This window comes from Engraulis encrasicolus, chromosome 6 (assembly GCF_034702125.1).
Source record: "Engraulis encrasicolus isolate BLACKSEA-1 chromosome 6, IST_EnEncr_1.0, whole genome shotgun sequence".
Taxonomy (NCBI): Eukaryota; Metazoa; Chordata; class Actinopteri; order Clupeiformes; family Engraulidae; genus Engraulis; species Engraulis encrasicolus.
This window is the reverse complement of record NC_085862.1, coordinates 10893714-10913237: the sequence shown is the minus strand read 5'-3', so window position 1 is coordinate 10913237 and position 19524 is coordinate 10893714. Positions and strand designations below refer to the sequence as shown.

The 19524-nt window shown below is 44.5% G+C and overlaps 1 protein-coding gene across 1 annotated transcript in view; it reads left to right on the top strand.

Moving 5' to 3' along the window:
- pik3r3b (phosphoinositide-3-kinase, regulatory subunit 3b (gamma)) overlaps positions 1-15171 on the top strand; it is a 239177-nt gene extending 224006 nt beyond the window's left edge. The window contains exons 8-16 of the mRNA XM_063200582.1: positions 2140-2251; positions 5782-5880; positions 6361-6541; positions 7081-7206; positions 7338-7480; positions 8337-8513; positions 8900-8974; positions 9689-9859; positions 10842-15171. Coding sequence (XP_063056652.1) covers positions 2140-2251; positions 5782-5880; positions 6361-6541; positions 7081-7206; positions 7338-7480; positions 8337-8513; positions 8900-8974; positions 9689-9859; positions 10842-11064 — 1307 coding nt within the window. The 3' untranslated portion in view covers positions 11065-15171. The remainder of the gene's footprint in view (positions 1-2139; positions 2252-5781; positions 5881-6360; positions 6542-7080; positions 7207-7337; positions 7481-8336; positions 8514-8899; positions 8975-9688; positions 9860-10841) is intronic.
- The last annotated feature ends 4353 nt before the right edge of the window (positions 15172-19524 follow it).

The following is a 19524-nucleotide window of genomic DNA, read 5'->3' as shown; positions in this document are numbered from 1 at the left end:
CACACACACACGCACGCACGCACGCACGCACGCAGGGCTTTCAGCAGCAGAGCACTCCTGTGTCTGTCACTCAGTAAGTCGGCCGGCGAGACGCAACGGCTGCCTTTAATTAACAAGCCAACTGAAAGAAAAGCATTCATGCCTCTCTCTCTCTCTCTCTCTCTCTCTCTCTCTCTCTCTCTCTCTCTCTCTCTCTCTCTCTCTCTCTCTCTCTCTCTCTCTCTCTCTCTCTCTCTCTCTCTCTCCCTCCCTTGTGTATGCAATGGGCAGCTTTTTCGTTAATTATTTAGTCAACTTGAGATCACATTATTATGCAATGCTGCTTTGCACCTGGCACAAGAACATTTTGGGAATGTCTGATTGTCTCAGTGAACTTGAGTCCTGAATGTGGTTATACCGCATGCACACGTAACTCACAGCTTTAAAATAGTATCTTTTGTTAGTTAGTTAGTTAGTTTGTTAGTCATTTCTTATCAGTCATGGGTAAGCGGTTTGGGCATCAGACTTGTAGTCCAAAGGTTGCCGTTTCGACTCCCAAACCACCAGGTTGGTGGGGGGAGTAATTAACAAGTGCACTCCCCCATCCTCCTCCATGACTGAGGTAAGCTTACCTTGAGCATGGTACTGTCCCGTCACCGTGGCACCGCCCCATTGGGGGCTGCCCCCTTTGCACGGGTGAGGCATAAATGCAAGTTTTTTGTGTGCATTGACCAGTGTGTTCTGTGGAGTGCTGTGTCACGATGACAATGGGAGTTGGAGTTTCCCGGTTCAGCTGTTGCTTTGCTGTGTCGCTGTGGTCCCAGTCCAGCCAAACTTTGGTGCGTGTGCGTGCGCGTGTGCGTGCGCGTTGGGAGAGAGAGGGATTGTGGGATACTACTGGAGTAGGTCAGGGGCAGAACACTGGATAACAGTGTATCACAGTTCGCACAATCAACCACTTCAATGACCCCAATGCACACACACCAAGCTGCATATCTCTAGCCTGGCCACGCCAACCTATGTACTCCATCTAAAGATTTTGGCTCCGCACATCGTCTGGCGAAAGCCTCCAAGCTCGGTTCGCTCACTGTTTAGCCAACCAGCAAACAGTTGAGAGTGGTGACTCAGAACTCACCCGTAAAGTCTGTTGCTGATTGTTTAAGGTAACGCTCTTTTAATGCTTTTGCGACGCTTTATCGTAACGGTCATGCTAATAAAGCACAATATGAGTTTTAATTTGAATTCGGAACTTCAATGAATTTAAATGGCAGAGTAAGATCAGACCATCTCCTACCCTCCATGGACACGGATTCCTCTTAGCTTTTGCCTTGGCTATCATATCTCATACAAGTTACTGAAACTTCTTTAAACTCCCTTCATCGTCACGCATGTGCACGCACGCACGCATGTGTGCAGACGCATGCACTCAGATTCTCCTGCCTCAGCGGGGTGGGAAAGTGGAGGCCTGTCTGTTAGCTGAGCAGAGTCGGTGTATGTGTGGAGCTCAGACACGACAACTGGCTGCTGACTTGCTCTGCCCCTTCTGTCGCCACACACACACACACACACACACACACACACACAGCAATACACTGGCCAAGTGAAACCACAACAGCATCAACTTCTTCTGTCTATTCATGTCAGCTGATCTGTCAGCAGCTTGCTTGATTTTTTTTTTCCTTCTGTCCTTTATGTTTATATAGCAAATAAAGGTGACATGACACTGAACACGTCTTCAAGTCAGGAGACTGCTTCTCTGCACGCACTCACTTGTAAGACACACAGGGTCACAGACACACATGCAGTGTGTGTGTGCGCAGTGTACGGTGTGTGTTTGTAGTGTGAGTGTACTCTTAAAGTGGATCTGGGAGTCTCCAAGTCACCTGGCAGGAGGTTCGATGATGCGTCTGCCTTGTCTGTCACACTGTCCGTCAGTCACCACTGCAGCTCGTCACATGTTGGTCTGCCTGCCTCAGTGGTATTCTCGATATCTTTGTGGGCAAAGATGGAATTGCGTGGAGATTTAACTGTGCCTCTGCATGAGAAACAATGTGACTGACTAGACTAATTTCTCTCTCTCTCTCTCTCTCTCTCTCTCTCTCTCTCTCTCTCTCTCTCTCTCTCTCTCTCTCTCTCTCTCTCTCTCTCTCTCTCTCGCAGCCCTTCCTCCCAAACCGGCCAAGCCCATGACGCCAGTCAGCAGTAATGGGGTGAAAGAGGGGGCCAGCCAATCGCTACAGGAGGCCGAGTGGTACTGGGGAGACATATCCAGGTGAGACACACACACACACTTCTCAGCAGGGTTCCCAGATGAGGCTACAGATTTCCAGCCCAAAAAAATGCTCAAAAACCCGCCTGGAAGCACTAAATCCCACCCAATTCTGTTGATTTCTATGGCAAAAACTGGGAGGGTTTTTCTGCTAAATGCCATTTTTACCCACACACGGCCGTCCTAAGCAGCCCAATTGGGCGGGAAACAGCCCAATCTGGCAACACTGCTTCTCAGAGGACTGGGGGAAAATGTACTGTATGCGTCTCACTACATGCTCCCCGTTTTGAGCTCCACACGTGTGCCTACAAACACAAACATACTCTTCTCCAAACCCTAACATTTTGTCCCACTGTGATGCACCTGCAAGTTGAGGCGTCATGCTTGGGAGTCCCCAAAACTTCACCTAAACTCTCCTGTTGGGCTGGCTCCGTTAGCACTCCTGTGAAAGCTCTCAAGCATATTCAGGCCACACCTTTTAAAAGGCTAGCTGCTAGTCAGTCCATTTCCTCTCCTCGAAATGCCTCTTTCTTCTCCTTCAAACTCATCACGAATGCACGCCAGTGAAACTCTCTTGTATTCCTCTGTCTATCCTCTACCTCCCTCTCGACCCTCCTACCACAGGCATGACTGCCTGGCAGCTGTTTTGGATTAGTGTGACGGGAAAAGTGATGGACGGAAGATGGAGAGAGAGACAGAGAAGGAGGGGGAATCAGGAGATGGTGGAGCCTGATTTTTGACAGTCTTTGGGGGGGAGGGGGTGCCCGAAAGGACTGTGTACACCGTGTAGATGTGTGTGCGTGCGTGCAATTTAGTGTGTATGTTAAGTTAACAGATGGGCTGGGACTCCTGCAGGGCGTTGGCAGTGCACTTGTTCTTTCTGAAGTTAGTCTGACTGCTCGCATGACTTGGAAATAACTGAGGTGCCGTCCTGCCGGTGTCCAAACTCGTTGGAGACACTGTAATGTGTTCAGCCAGACTTCCAGCCAAAATCCCTCAGTTTCCCATCACAGGACACACAGCTCACACGTCAAATGCAATATGCAAGTAGTAATTGGTTAGCTGTGTGCAAGCCATGAGCACGGTAGCTAAACTAAACCCCAGTTAAGTGTGGGGAGATGTTTGTGAAGATTCTCATTCAGCCAATGTATGTATCCACAGAGTTTAGTTGTAACATAAGCGACCAGACTTTGTCTTTGAGCCTGAGTAATTTGCTGTGCAAAAACTCTTTGGATTGTGAAGGGAGAGTCGGTGGGGAACAGAGTGCTGATCTAAGAAGTGGTGGCTGTGGTGGTCATGGTGGGTCATAACCCAGTAAAGGATTGTAGTTTAGCTAGATTATCATGCCCTGCGTGCTCAGACGAGTTGGCATTTACTTTCTTTTTTAGGCACAGTTTTTACATTTTTAGGGTCTTTTATGCCTTTATTTGATAGGACAGTTTGAGATGGTGGCAGGAAGCGAGTGGGACAGAGAGACGGGGTGGGATCGGGAAAAGACCCCGGCCAGACAGACTCCAACCGGGGTCCCTGTGGGCATGCAAGCCCAAATGTGGGGGGCTTAGCGGGCATTTGCTTTCTTGTCTAGTACACACTACAGGGTTGGCAGCCCTCTACCAAGATGGATCACCCACCACCACCACCACCACCTCCCCCCCGGTGTGGAATCTGTTACACCAAAATAATCATAATTTTAGAATTTGTGTTCTTGTTCTGAGAGAGATGGAAGGGTGAAGCTCATCCAAGTTTCTTGTTCTTCAGAGTTCAGTGCTGTCGTGTAGTCTGCCTACTAGTTATATCATGCAGACAGATGCACCTCTGCATTCCTCTTTTACCCCTCGCATGGCCAATGGAAGGATCCAGGGGGGAGGTTCAGAAGCAGCCTAGCAGCCTTGCAGCCTAGCGCTGTGTCATGGCCACACTCCTCCCCTCCCCTCCCCCCACTCCGCAGTCCTTCACCAACACCACCCCCACCCACACCTCCACCACCCCATTTCCCTCCCTCCCTCTCTTCATTACTCCCTCGCTTTCTCGCTCACTCTCCAGCTTCTCTCCCCAGCCTGTCGCTAAATATAGCTGCGGCCGCCTGTCTTCAGAGGGAGGTCAGCTGAGCTGAGCAGAGCAGAGAGGCCAGGAAGCATGACTCTGCTCCACCAGGAGGAGGAGGAAGGGGGGGGGGGGGTATGGGAGGAGAGTGGTGCAGTCAGAAACAGAAAAAATGACAGACAGACAGACAGACAGAGAGGGAGAAAGACAGACAGACAGAGAGGGAGAAAGACAGACAGACAGAGAGGGAGAAAGACAGACAGACAGACAGACAGACAGAGAGGGAGAAAGACAGACAGACAGAGAGGGAGAGAGACAGACAGACAGACAGACAGAGAGGGAGAGAGACAGACAGACAGACAGACAGAGAGGGAGAGAGACAGACAGACAGACAGACAGACAGACAGAGAGGGAGAGAGACAGACAGACAGAGAGGGAGAGAGACAGACAGACAGACAGAGAGGGAGAGAGACAGACAGACAGACAGACAGAGAGGGAGAGAGACAGACAGAGAGGGAGAGAGACAGACAGACAGACAGACAGAGAGGGAGAAAGACAGACAGACAGAGAGGGAGAAAGACAGACAGACAGAGAGGGAGAAAGACAGACAGACAGAGAGGGAGAAAGACAGACAGACAGAGAGGGAGAAAGACAGACAGACAGAGAGGGAGAAAGACAGACAGACAGAGAGGGAGAAAGACAGACAGACAGAGAGGGAGAAAGACAGACAGACAGACAGAGAGGGAGAAAGACAGACAGACAGACAGAGAGGGAGAAAGACAGACAGACAGACAGAGAGGGAGAAAGACAGACAGACAGAGAGGGAGAAAGACAGACAGACAGAGAGGGAGAAAGACAGACAGACAGAGAGGGAGAAAGACAGACAGACAGAGAGGGAGAAAGACCGCGTGAGAAAGATAGAAGGAGGAACGAGAGGCAGTGACTTGGGTGGAGATCATCTCCCAGTACAGTCTCCCAGCAGGGGGAGAGGGGATCGAAGAGCGGGGGCCCTCTGTGGGCTCAAACAAAAAGGCCCAGGGCAGCGAGGTCTTGGGGGTCAGTGCCCTTGGACAGTGAGAGGGCTGTGTGTGTGTGTGTGTCTGTGTCTGTGTCTGTGTCTGTGTCTGTGTCTGTGTCTGTGTCTGTGTCTGTGTCTGTGAGTGCGATGGACAGAGCTGGGCTGACGGCTTTAGTGTCTATCCCCAAAGCGTCTATCCCCCCAGCCTAGATGACCGTGGCAGACTGTGTGGTCACAGGCCAATGGCTAAACCTCAAAGCCACCCCAAACACAGACGTCTCGTTTGTGTGTCTGTCTGTCTGCGCTTGTGCGCGCATGAGTACATGGAAAGTCTTTCTTTCTTGCCTATAGCTGTTGTTTATTGTCCGTCCCATTTGGTCATCTGTATGCTGACCAAGTCCTCTCCATCTCTCTCTCTCTCCCCCTCCCTCTCTCTCCCTCTCTCTCTCTCTCCCCCTCTCGCTCTTTCTAGGGAAGAGGTAAACGATAAGCTGAGAGATATGCCAGACGGCACCTTCTTGGTGAGGGATGCCTCCACTAAAATGCAGGGTGACTACACGCTAACACTGAGGTAAGCCACACTCCTCTACACTGTTAGCTATCTCACAACACAAGCATATCCTTTCCCTGTGCTCAGCTCAGACCAATGAGGATGCAGCTAAAGACAAACACACAGCTTGTGTTGCTGACTCACATTAAACAATCAGTAATCGTCCTCAATCAGTCAGAAAATCGACACTTTTCAGTTGCTTGCCGCTCGCTAAACTGCACCGTGGCATTTTCAGATGTCAGATGGGATTTGCCTTTCGACACCCTAAAATTGATTAGAATGCAGGAAATTGCATCTTAAAAACACAAAAAAATTGGGGCAGGACCCCCACACCCCCTCCCGCGACCTATTTAAAGGTGCTGGAAAACTGAAAATGTGGTGCTTGAAGGCGCTTGAAAAGTGTTTGAATTTGTTAATGGAAAAAGGTGTGGGAACCCTGCACACAACTGACATCTCTCTCTGTCTCTCTCTCTCTCTCTCCCCCCTGCATTCGGCCAACAGGAAAGGAGGGAATAATAAGCTGATAAAGATCTACCACCGGGACGGCAAGTACGGCTTCTCGGACCCCCTGACCTTCGGCTCGGTGGTGGAGCTGATCAGTCACTACCGGCACGAGTCGCTGGCCCAGTACAACACCAAGCTGGACGTCAAGCTCATGTACCCCATCTCCAGATTCCAGCAGGTACATTTACACACACACACACACACACACACACACACACACACACACACACACACACACACACACACACACACACACACACACACACACACACACACACACACACACACACACACACACACACACACACACACACACACACACACACCAAGACTGAGAATAAATAATCACATGTATCCACACGGCCACAGTTTTTTTTTTCCTCCTCCCACATTCCGCTCCGAGCCCTGTTGGCATCTGTCCCACACTCTTAGGTGTTCATTATTCACAAGTACAACACACACACACACACGCACACACTCAGCAGTAGCACTAGAAGCCCCACTGCTTAGAGATACCCGCATTCTCAGTAATGATTCTTGAAAAATAATATCCTGACTGTAGCAAAATCTATGGCATTGTGAGCAGTTTTCCGCAAGCCCTGTACATCATGACTCTCGCAGTGAATATCGATAAACCATTTCTCTCTCGCCCTCGCTCTCTCTCCCCCCTTCCCTCCCCCCTCTCCATCCTTTCTGCCTCTCCCTCTCCTCATGCAGGACCAGTTGGTGAAGGAGGACAACATTGACGCGGTGGGTAAGAAGCTGCAGGAGTATCACAATCAGTACCAGGAGAAGAGTAAAGAGTACGACCGGCTCTACGAGGAGTACACCAAAACATCACAGGTACACCGTGCTTTGTGAATACCTGCCAAAACGGTGACCGTATATTTGTATGTAATCGATATTAATACATTATTGTATATTATATATTTATTACAAGTATCTCTCTTCCTACCTCCCTCTCCGACTCACAGGAGATTCAGATGAAACGCACGGCCATCGAGGCCTTCAATGAGACCATCAAGATCTTTGAGGAGCAGTGTCACACGCAGGAGCGCTACAGCAAGGAATACATCGAGCGCTTCCGACGAGAAGGCAACGACAAGGAGATTGAGCGGTGAGTGTAGTTGGTGTAGTCGTCTTGTCAGAGCGCTAGTTTTACCCTATGAGACGTGGTGTTGGTGTGTGTTCTCTACTTAATCCTAGGCTAATGTTTTATTTTTTTATTTATTTAACCTTTATTTTACCAGGAAAATGGACCCGTTGAGATACAAAATCTCTTTTGCAAGGACGTCCAGGCCAAGTGGCAGCACAAGTTACAAAATTAAATGTTCAGTTGCAGAATTAGAATAACAAATCAAACAAAACAAACTTAACAACCTACATAAAAAAAGACCCCTACTTGCCATCTGCTCTTGTTCTGTATGTCCCCTGTACACTTTGAATCTGCAAGTGTTGTATGCTGTGATTTATGTCCTCGGTTGTAAGTGGCTTTGTATAAAAAGCGTTTGCCAAATGTAATGTAGGGCTGTCCTAAACGATTATTTTTCTCCCAATTAATCTATCAAATATTTTTTTAGAATAGTCGATTAGTCAAACGATTAATTTTTCAAGTACTCTAGCACTTTACTCTTCAAGGAAATTGGGGAAAAAAAGAAAGAAACCATTAAAATTAGGTCCCTGAGCTCACAATGTGCTTTAAATCATGATAGTAGCTTATTTACCCCGAGATATAACGTCCAATTCATACGTGCTGGGCAATTTTAGGTGTCAATAGAGTAATAAAGCATTAGTAAAGTAAGTAAAAAAGCATTGAATTAAATGAAATGATTAGTCGACTATGAAAATTCTTGTCAACTAATTTTTATAGTCAATTAGTCACGATGATAAGTCGATTAATCGTCCCAGCCCCTAATGTAATGTCAACATGGAATGCTAACCTCCCGTCCCTCCGTCCTCTTCCTTTTCCCCAGGATCATGATGAACTATGAGAAGCTCAAGTCTCGTCTGGGTGAGATCCACGACAGCAAGCTGCGCCTGGAGCAGGACCTGAAGACGCAGGCCATGGACAACCGCGAGACCGACAAGAAGATGAACAGCCTGAAACCAGACCTCATACAGCTACGCAAGATCCGGGACCAGCACCTTGTGTGAGTGTGGATGGATAGAGTCCTTCCAGGCCGGGAAGGGAAATGGGTGGTGGTGGGGGTGGGTGGATGTTGAGGCCTAGGGGGTTTGGGGAGCGGAGTCTAGGTACAAATATGGGATCTTTTTCTCTATGGTGGAGAGGGTATTCACTGAAATGAACTTGGAGTATAATTACTGTATGCTTTGATGTCAGTGGAGCTGTAGCTCTGAGAGATAAAAGAATCATACTCAAATGACTCATGAGAGACATGACAAGTGTTGCATAGACAACGAGTGTATGTGGGTTTTGAGTGTCTTTAATTTGGTAATAAATGTGCTTATTTTCACCCCACATGTATCAATAGTAATTCTCTCTTTCCCTCTCTCTCCCGTCTCTTGTCCTATGCAGCTGGCTCAATCACAAAGGAGTACGGCAGAAACGAATTAATGACTGGCTGGGGATCAAGAACGAGACCACAGACGAGTGAGTAGATTTACTGAAAGGGGCTGTCCCTTTTTTAGCTGACGGGTCTGCAATACTCTGACTCTCTCGCTCTGCCCCACACACACTCACGCACACACGTACTATGCATTATATTACATGCCAACCACACACTCACACATCCACCACATCTCTCCTTGATACACCAGGCCTGTTCCATACGTCCAGGCCTGTTCCATACGTCCAGGCCTGTTCCATACGTCCAGGCCTGTTCCATTTCGGTACAGGTGAACCATGAACGTAACCATGGCTAATGTGTATAGTTGCTGTCATACATATCAGTATGCCATCATACTAAGGATAGACTGATATAAATATCGGTATCGGTATCTGGCCGATATTTGCATTTTTTAAGTGTATCGGTATCGGCCGATACGCGTGTGGTTTTGGCCGATACGCAATATTTATTATTTTATGTCATTCAGGTTTTTTTAAAAGCACCAAGACACTTTATTTTTTTATTACTTGATTGTTAGAGTGGGTGTTTAAATGTTACAAGTTCTACCTCAATTTGATAATGTTAAAGGAAAGTTTATTTTTAACTTGAGACCTGGAATATTTGTCATTTTTTTAAACCTTTTTTTTTAACCCATATCGGGTATCGGCCAAGGGTGACCCCTACATCATACCATCATAGATGGCAAAGCCTGATTGTCCTGTGTGCTCTCTCTCTCTGTCTGTTCGTCCCGTGCACAGGACGTACTTTGTGAGCGAGGAGGATGAGAACCTGCCGCACTACGACGAGAAGAGCTGGTTCGTGGGCGACCTGAACCGCACGCAGTCTGAGGACCTGCTCCTGGGCAAACCCGACGGGGCCTTCCTGATCCGGGAGAGCAGCAAGAAGGGCTGCTACGCCTGCTCCGTTGTGTGAGTACCGTTACACAACCCACTAGGGCTGTCCTAAACGATTATTTTTCTCCCGATTTAATCTATCAACTATTTTTTTTGAATAGACGATTAGTCAAACGATTAATTTTTCAAGTACTCTAGCACTTTAATCTTCAAGGAAATTGGGAAAAAAAGAAAGAAACCGTTAAAATTACGTCCCTGAGCTCACAATGAGCTTTAAATCATGATATTAGCTTATTTACTCCGAGATACAACGTCCAATTTTTAGGTTTCAATAAAGTAATAAAGCATTAGAAATGTAAGTAAAAAAGCATTGAATTAAATGAAACGATTAGTCAACTATGAAAATTCTTGTCGTCTAATTTTTATAATAGATTAGTCACGATTAGTCACGATTAGTCGATTAATCGTAGCAGCCCTACAACCCACTCCTCTACTTGGCCTTTTCTGTTGAGCTGCCCCATTAGATGCAGTGGCATAACTGCTGTAACTAACAGCCAAGTCATTATATCAAGAGCTCGTGTTGTACTTTGGTCAAAGACATCCAACATGACACTGTCCTTCAGGGCTAACAGATGCTTTTGCTTACTGTAACTGTGAAAAACATGAAATTTCAAAACATTTTTTTAAAAGTGAATGCATGAAAGCCAAGCCAAAAAATAATTTAAAAAAAATCTTTTTTTTGCATTTACAGTAAGCAAAAGTATCCGTTGCACTGAAGGACATGTTGGACGTCTTTGGTGATGAATTTACCTTTGATGCCTCTGCTTTTCAGTTTTGCAATATTAGTCAAGTTAGGTTACTTAGGTGTAACTAAACTTTTTATTATTATTATTTTGGTCCATGTCATGCATGTTGTAATTAGAGCAATTAGGTAGACGGGCAGCTAGTAAAAGCTTAAAATATATATATATATTAACCACCTTTTTTCATTTTTGTCCCTCTCTCTCTCTCTGTTGTGTCTTGTTTTGGCGGTGCGTCCATCTGTCTGGGTGTGCAGTGTGGAGGGCGAGGTGAAGCACTGTGTGATCTACAGCACGGCGCGGGGCTACGGCTTCGCGGAGCCCTACAACCTCTACAGCAGTCTGAAAGAGCTGGTGCTCCACTACCACCAGACCAGCCTGGTGCAGCACAATGACTCCCTCAACGTGCGGCTGGCCTACCCTGTGTATGCACAGATGCCCTCCACCTCTTCCACGAACACATCGACACCACGCAGATGAAGCTTACACTCCTCCTCCTCCTCCTCAACTAACTAACAGCCACCTCCTCCTCCTGCCAGCCCTCTCCACCAACCAACCAACCCTGTGCCAGCGCCAGCACAGCGCAGCGCAGACCCCAACACCTCCAGAGATGGGGGGGTGGTGATGCAGGAACTCTGTTTTAAACCAACCATCACCCCCCTCCCCGAGGGTGGCAGGGAGTGCGAGAGAAAGGAACTCAAAAACACTTGCTGCAACTTACACACACACACACGCACACACACACACCCACACACACACATTAGCCACCTTGGAGTTATATATTTTTACGAGAAACACTTTTTTCTGAGGGCATTCTTTATAAAGACTGCTTGATTTGCACAAGGAGAAAAAAAAAGTTTTAAAAAATGTTTTAAATGTTTGTGAATGTGAAAAACCCAGAAGGACACAGAAGACCCGAGTTTCAGGTTGACCCCCCCCCCCCTCAATCCTTCCCCCGCTGCTACCTAAAACTTCAGCTGGGATTTCCCCATCTTTTCTTTCATCATTTTTTTTCTGTGCTGTCTTCAGAATCACTCCTTTTTTTAAAAGCGTGGTTTAAATCTTTTCATTTTTTTTCTCTGTCATATTCATTTTATGTTTGTTTGTGTGACTCATCTGCTTTCCTCTAGTTTGATAAGATGGACAGAGTCAGACGGTAGCATAAGCTCAATCTGCTGTTTTTTGTTTCTTTTATTTTCCTTCATTCCTGCTTCCCCTTTGTATGTTTATTTTTTTTTCCACAAAGACTAGAATAATGAAGCAAAGCAAATGTAGCATATGGAAACCTGACACTTTCCTACCGAGACAGTGCCGGGTGGGTTACGGGAGGGTTGGGTTGGGATTGTTGAGAAATACAGAGAGACAGAAGGGCACACGTGAAAAGACTGTTTTATAGTCTTAAGAGATTGGGATAAAAGAACGCTTTTTTATCTCTCTACGCAGTACTTAGAGTTATCCGCTCGCTGGATCCCTTGTTTGGTTTCTGTTGTTTTATCGGTGCGTTTTGTTTCATGCAGCAGTACAGCTAATGTTACAGTCCAGAATAGAGACCAAAGTTGCCATGAACATAGGGTTGGGGTTGGGTGGGTTGGGTTAGTGGCGGAGATGTTCATCGTTTTGTTTGCTTGTTTGGTTTTGTTGTTTTGTTTTTTTTGACCTGGTTGTAGCCGTTTATTACATGAAAAGTTTTTTTTTAACAAATATTTTGTTGGCGGGAGGATGAGAAGTCTGGCTTCATGTTGAGTTCCATTCTGACACTCCTAAACTTTTCTTGAAAAGTTTTGGATGGGAGATGCAAGAAAGCACTTATTTAACAGCATCTTCTTTGTAAAGCATGCCAACTGAAACATTTGGGTACCAACTCCCATACGCACACACACCCTGGCCCAAAAAGAACGACTTCTATCCCAAGTGAAGGAGCACCAAGACATCTTTCTGTTGGAGAGAGATTTATTTTAGCTAAAGTCTGTTTCAGTATGACTACATTATGACCGAGTAACTTGGAAATCCTTACTGCAGTGTTCACGGCTCACAGTTCAAAGGTTTCGCATGTGAAGGAGCCTTGAGTGCTTTTTTGGTTGGACATCTAAGCTAAGGAAACAGGTCTTGAAGTTCCAGTCCAGCTGTTGTTAGTTTGTACAGCATGCACATGCTCAGTGGCACAAACTCAGATAATCATTAGATCTTAAAATAGTTTTTTCTTCAACACAAAAAGTTCCCATTTACTGCTCTCTGAAGTGGTGCTTAACTTTTCTTATCAGTGACGACATGGATTTATTTTTTGCAAATATTTTTGACGTTTTTTCAGCTGTTGGTGGTTTGAAAAATATGCCGCACAAAAAAAGTTTTTCAAAATCTGACGTGATGTCCTGCACACCCCTTATTCGTCATGCTTCCACTAAACGTAAATGTCTCGCTGCAGCTGGCTAACAATCTTGATGTGACCATCAGATGTTTTCCATCTCTAGTGGACTTGTGACAGTCAGGCACTGCCTTTCTGTCTTTGCTTTTTTTCCCCCTTCACGTTGCATCACAGTTCTCTTGCGTCTTTACAGGAGACATGCAGGCACACATCAACGCACACACACATACACGCACTACAATACACACATGTGAATGTGTGAAGCAGTGTGTGTGTGTGTGTGTGTGAATGTGTTTAAGCACTGCTCTGCTGTGATCTCTCAGTTGATCGTGATGTGACTGCACCTGAGGGGTTTTCCCATGCTCAGACACGCCCCTTACACCCACCCCCACCCCCATCTTAACCACAGGCTCCTCATGAGCTGCAGGTAGTGGTGTGCGTGTGTGTGTGTGTGTGTTGACAAAGTGGGCCGGTGTGCTCTGTGGGATGGTTTCAGCCTGAACTGTACAGTATGTTCAAGATACAGCTGATTCTTGTATTGGCCTTTCACCCAGCCACCACCCTCCTCCTCCTCCTCCCCCTCCTCCTCCAGGCGCTCCACCCTGGGCAGTCCTCCCCCATGGTTATTAGATAAGCTATACAAGTGGGTGTGGGCCAGTGGGAAGGTGTGGAGCAGCGCCTTTCCTTCACCCAGCAACATTACCACCACCACCACCACCACCACTCTGCTGTCCATGTGACCACATGGCAGAACAGCATGTGACGGCTCCTTCACTCAACCACCAGTTGGCCATCCCTTTTCGATTTTTCACTTCAGTCTTTTTTTCCCCTCCATCCTCTTTATTTGTCTACATGTCTGTGGACCCCTGAGTGGAATACATCTCTCTTTTTCAATTATTATTGTTTTTTTGTTTTTTGTTTTGTTTTTTACACTTTTTAAACTCTGTGGGTCATATGAACAGATGCTGGTTTGGATGTTTTGGCACCTTGAGTGCCACAGCATCCTCCAATGTCAGTTAAAGGTACGAGTACTTGTAGAGGGTGAGGAGTCCTCTGAGCTGATGCGACTAGTGGACTTCTTCAGGTGTGCATTATGGGTGAAAGTCAATCATTTTCCTCCTGTCCTTTACTGTGGCCTCTGGCGCAATGTATTCAATATTTTGCAAAAACACAAGTCAGACGTTCATTCTGTCATTTGCAGTTGGGATGTTGAATGGGAAAAAGCCCCCCCAAAAAGTCACTCTGTGCTGGTTGATGATGGGAAAACTATTGTTTTCTCCACGGAGGTGGGGGGGCACTGAGGCAAGAGGCCAGAGACCACAGGTAGGACCGGGGGGACAAAGATTGACTTGCACCCCATGTGTGGGACAGGCCTTCCAGGTCAGACATAATGTGTACATGGCAGCAGTTGGTCAGGAACTCTCAAGCTCTGCATCCTTCACTAACTCCTGTGTGGCCTCCTGAGAAGGTCAACACATTTTTGAACACTTTTGGTTTTCTTTTTTTGTAATATTTGTTGTTTTAACCCGGGACCTCAGAAAGGGTCCTATTTCTATACTTGAACTATTGCATTTCTCACTGTTGAATGTCTTTATATTACATATACATACATATATGAAAGAGATCCTCTTTGTTCTATGGTCAAAGCAGGTTAGGCTTTTTTAAATATATATGGAAGATTAACAAAGGTTTAAAGACGCGGAGTTATATTTGCTTCCTTGGTAGGAAGATAAGGAGATCTTTTTTTGTTCTCCTTATAAAAATCCTGCAGAATACATCAGGAGAGTGTGTTTTAGGAGCATCATTTCATTCTTCTGAGGCTGTCTTGATCCTGTGACCTGATGCATTTTCATCAAGAAGGCTCCTTTACCTTTCATGCTGTTTTTTATTTTTTCTCTCGGAATTCACCCCAGTGTGTTCCTTGTCTGTCACTGTCACCTCCGAGACCAAAGATTTCAGTTTGGACCCATTTTAATCCCATGCAACAGAAGTCTCACAAGGGACCTACCTTGTTAGGTTTTGTTTTCCCCACCCCATTTTCATTGCCTTGTTTTCAATGGGATCTCAACACATTGATGTCATAGGTGTACAGTTGTTACAGTTTTGTACCCCTTTTGCTTATGTGTTCTCAGTAGTGAACTAATATTGACACACAAAAGAAAAGAAAAAGAAGTTAAGGAGACATTCTTCTTATTTGTCACAATAAAGGTCTGATTGGAAGATTATGTTTTCTCTAATATAGACTTATTTCTACTCCACAATGTAGACATTTGTGCACTGTAGCATGAATAGACTTGCCATGTTGGTAACGTTTTATGTGAAGAGATCAACTGTACATAAGGGTGTCATACAGCTAGCATAATAATGACGTGACCTATGGCAGGACCTTTAATGACGCATTATTGATGTTTATGACTGTCGTAATGTGTTCATGTTTTTATACACATTATGGCAGCCCTGATGAACATCAATAATGTGTCTTTAATGTTCATGTCGTTCTTATGACATCTTTACACCTTTAAGTACACCCCTTCAAATAAAGTGTTACTGCCATGGGTGCTTCTGGTTGGAGTGAATGCTGGAGCTGAATGCCAGGTTTGCTGTAGGGAGTAGCAAGGTAGCTGAGGTAGCTACCCGGCTCAGTTTCTCCACCTGTTTCCATCCAAGTTTGTAGCCAACATAAGAGATTGATCAATCGCTGCGTAATCAGGGTCTTAAGCAGCTTTTTTTTGGTGCCATTTGTGTTACAACATTTTTGTTCGGTTTCATTTAGTTTTTTTCCTGCCACTCTTTTGTTTATTCTCACATGTAGAATATCTAAATTAATTTAAATTAATCAAGACAGGACCCTATTGCCCCAGCAAACCATTTCCTCTTTGATATTACCATTTATTTGCACACAACGATCTAGCTGGAGTCATATTCACCATTTCTTGCTGCTTCTGATTTTTTTTAACGCCCATGTTTCACCCAGTTTTTGAACCATTCTTAGTTTTCGAACAATTATTTTAGGCGTCTTCACCAGAAATGTATTTTGTCTTTCACTGGGAATATAAAGCAGGGTGTCCCTACCTTATCCATTCTTGTGTCCCACATCATAAGTACACCTCTATTTTAGCCTTCACACAAACACAGACACAAACAGCCATCAGGTTTCAGGGACAATGAATATAGTGTCTGGGCTTTGTCTAAAAGTGTGTTTACAACACAAACATATATGTGCGCTTTTTATTCATTTGAGGGGATTTGGGAAATAGTTACAAACAGAACCAAGTCAAAAGCTAAAAAAAAATGGTGCATTTTAAATCTCAAGGATTTTAAACAGAAACCAAAACACCCGTTGTCTTTCTTTAGCCTCTTCTTATGTCATTGTTTTCACATCCTGAGTCAATCTGTAGATGTGGGACGGAGAAGGCACAGTGCGAAGTGGGTGGGTTGAGGTTCCTGTGTTTTTGGGGGTGATGGGGAAAGATGTTGTGTTTAATCATTTAATGATTTCCTTCAGGACTGTTAAATAGCAATGTCTGTTCCCTTCTCATGGCTCGTTTTGCAGTTTCTGCAAAGTTTTATTTGCAGTCTGATTTGATTTGAATATGTGGCGACTTTCACCAAAGTTTCACAAAAAATCTCAGAACCCCAGCACAGCTTACTAAGGAGTAATGCTTTGTTTAAGGATGTACGTAAATTTAAAAAATAAAAATTCTGCATAAAATTTTAAAAAGTAAAAAAAGAGAAAAAATGAAAATAAATAAAAAATGGTATCACACTCTTCCCTTCCCCTTTTGACATAAGTACAAATCCAGCATGCTTCTTTGGTACTGTTGACTGTTGTTTTTTGTGTATAAAAGAAAAAAAGACGAAAAAAATGTGTTTTGAAAAAAGGAAAACTGTTATTTGTCCGTTTATGGTGTATTCCAAACTGACTTAAGTATAGCTGATTTTTAAAAGCACTCACAATGGCTGTTCCCTCAACCACCCAGAGAGGCCTGTGTGTAAGAGGCAGTAGCCACACACAGCGGGATGCTGTCCTCTAAAATACTGAGAAAGAGGTGCCAGAGATAGACCAGTACACCCACACAAACACACTGAATGTTTCGCTTCAACCCTGGCTATAGCTCCACATCTTATCCTTGTGGTGTGAATATCTCTCCAGTGTTTTAAAAGTGTGTCAGAAAACAGTTATTGACATGGCCTGCCATAGCTATCAGCTACCACCACCAGCACTCTGTGATTTGGGTCACCACATTGATTGCAGATTAATTCAACAGCATTTTGTTTAAATAAACCAGACTCTCTTTTTGTTTGTGTGAGCAATAAAGTCACGTCGGTCCCAGTCAGCTGATTGGGACGAAAAAAATCTCACAAATGTGCTTCCTGTGTGACAACAGCTCAGACTAAGAGCCCCTCACCTGTTGGCCTTGCTGCACTGGCGGCAGAGACAGGGGGATGGGGATCCTCTTTCTCAGTATTTCCTCAAACTCACCCCTGCTTCAGTCTTGTAAGGTTCTCCTCCTCCTCAGTTACCATTTTACCATCACAGTACAATAATTTCTTCTCTCTGTTCCAATAGTTTGTATTGGTTGTAGAATCTCCATTTGTTATGAACTGACAGTATGGTGTCAATGGGAATTCACAATTATACATTTCTCTTGCAGAAATAAAGAAATATTTTGTTCAACGAATTCTCTGTGTCCAGATGGTTTCCATACAGTTGACGGTGAATATGAATGGATGTGTAGTGAGTGAGTGAGAGGCCTTTAAAGAGCATATTACATTGTTTTGCCTCCTCATCAGAGGGAGTGGCTAGAACACCCACACATGTCTATACATCTGCCCACTATATAGGCTATATGAATACAGATGTAGGTACAGTAGGCATGGGGCCCTGCTGACTCCAGTTTGACCAGTGGCGGAACAACTGTAAAAACGGCCCCCCATACTTCCTGCAATGGGCCATCATAGGGTCAACCACCAATACGAGAGGACCCTTGCCTGGTTACCACCAGACCTAATCAAAAGTACAAACCCCAACTCCGATGAAGTTGGGACGTTTGGTAAACAGTGAATAAAATCAAAATGCTATCATTTACAAAACATTCAATCTATTCATTAGATGGAGAATAGTGAAAAGACAACATATTAAGTGTTAAAACCGAGAAAAAATATTGTTTTGGGGGACATATGTACTCATTTCTAATTTGATAAATCCAACACGTCTCAAAAGAGTTGAGACGGGGATCAGTGAAATTTAGTAAACATCCAAATAAGATAAAACAACAAAGAAGAACATTTCAAAATGAATTGTACTGACGGACAATATAGGTGTCCAGGTATAAGATCATCACAGAGAGGCTGAGTCACTCCGAATTAAAGATGCAAAGGGAATAATTACCATAGTTATTACATACATTTTTGAATTCCCTTTGATTTACCATGATTGAGTGTATATAAGACATATTTTTGTTAATAAAATCATTGTATAGGTTCATGACATCATGAAATATATATTGGCTGTAGTCTCACTCTAGCACTCCAGGAATTAGAGCTATTGAAAATTTACCATATTAAGAATGCTTAATGCATGAAAATGATACAGGGGTGTAACATTCTCCTAAGCACCTGAGCTCACTTGAAATAGACCCAGAAGACATGGGAAACTGTCCTTTGCTTACAAAAGTCAGCAGAAGTTGTAGAAGTCCATTCTTTTTGACAATAATAGAGCATTGCACATCCTGTGCTACAGTGAAAATGGACCATCCAACTTGTGTTAGTGCTAGCTTCAAAAGTCAGCTTCCATGATGGCATGCGGGTGCAGTAGTGCATTGGTTAAGATGTTCTCACTCATCTGTAGAGTTAAATACAGTGTTGAATGGTATAAATGGGTTTTAAACAGCATGAAAAGCCACTCATGCATTATATTTTGAAGGGAGATCTTCGATTACTGCCACATAGTAAGGTCAAATTGCATTCTCTACTATGTTCTATGTTTTAACAGTTTGGCTCCATCATAAGGACCAGCAGGTGATGAAATGGTGGGTTTTTGGTCAAGACCTGTCACACTGTAAGCACTACAGAAAGGAAAACATTGCAAAACATGACAAGGAATACACCCACCATTTAAGCTGGTGAAAACATGTCCAATATATGAATTAACACTGTTTTTATATAAAATCATCTCATCGGTTAATGTATTTAACTGTTAAGTGTTAAGTGTGCAGACATTTGCTGCCATTTATTGTCCCCGTCCCAACTCTTTTGAGACGTGTTGGATTTATCAAATTAGAAATGAGTACATATGTCCCCCAAAACAATATTTTTTCTCGGTTTTAACACTTAATATGTTGTCTTTTCACTATTCTCCATCTAATGAATAGATTGAATGTTTTGAAAATGATAGCATTTTGATTTTATTCACTGTTTACCAAACGTCCCAACTTCATCGGAGTTGGGGTTTGTAAGATTAGGTCTGGGGAGCTGCCTACTGTAAATTCCGTAGGGGGCAGAATACTTCGCTACTATGACACATTGCCCTAGCCTGGCCACGCCAAACCCCTACAGCAAAGCTGTGCCTCTAGGGG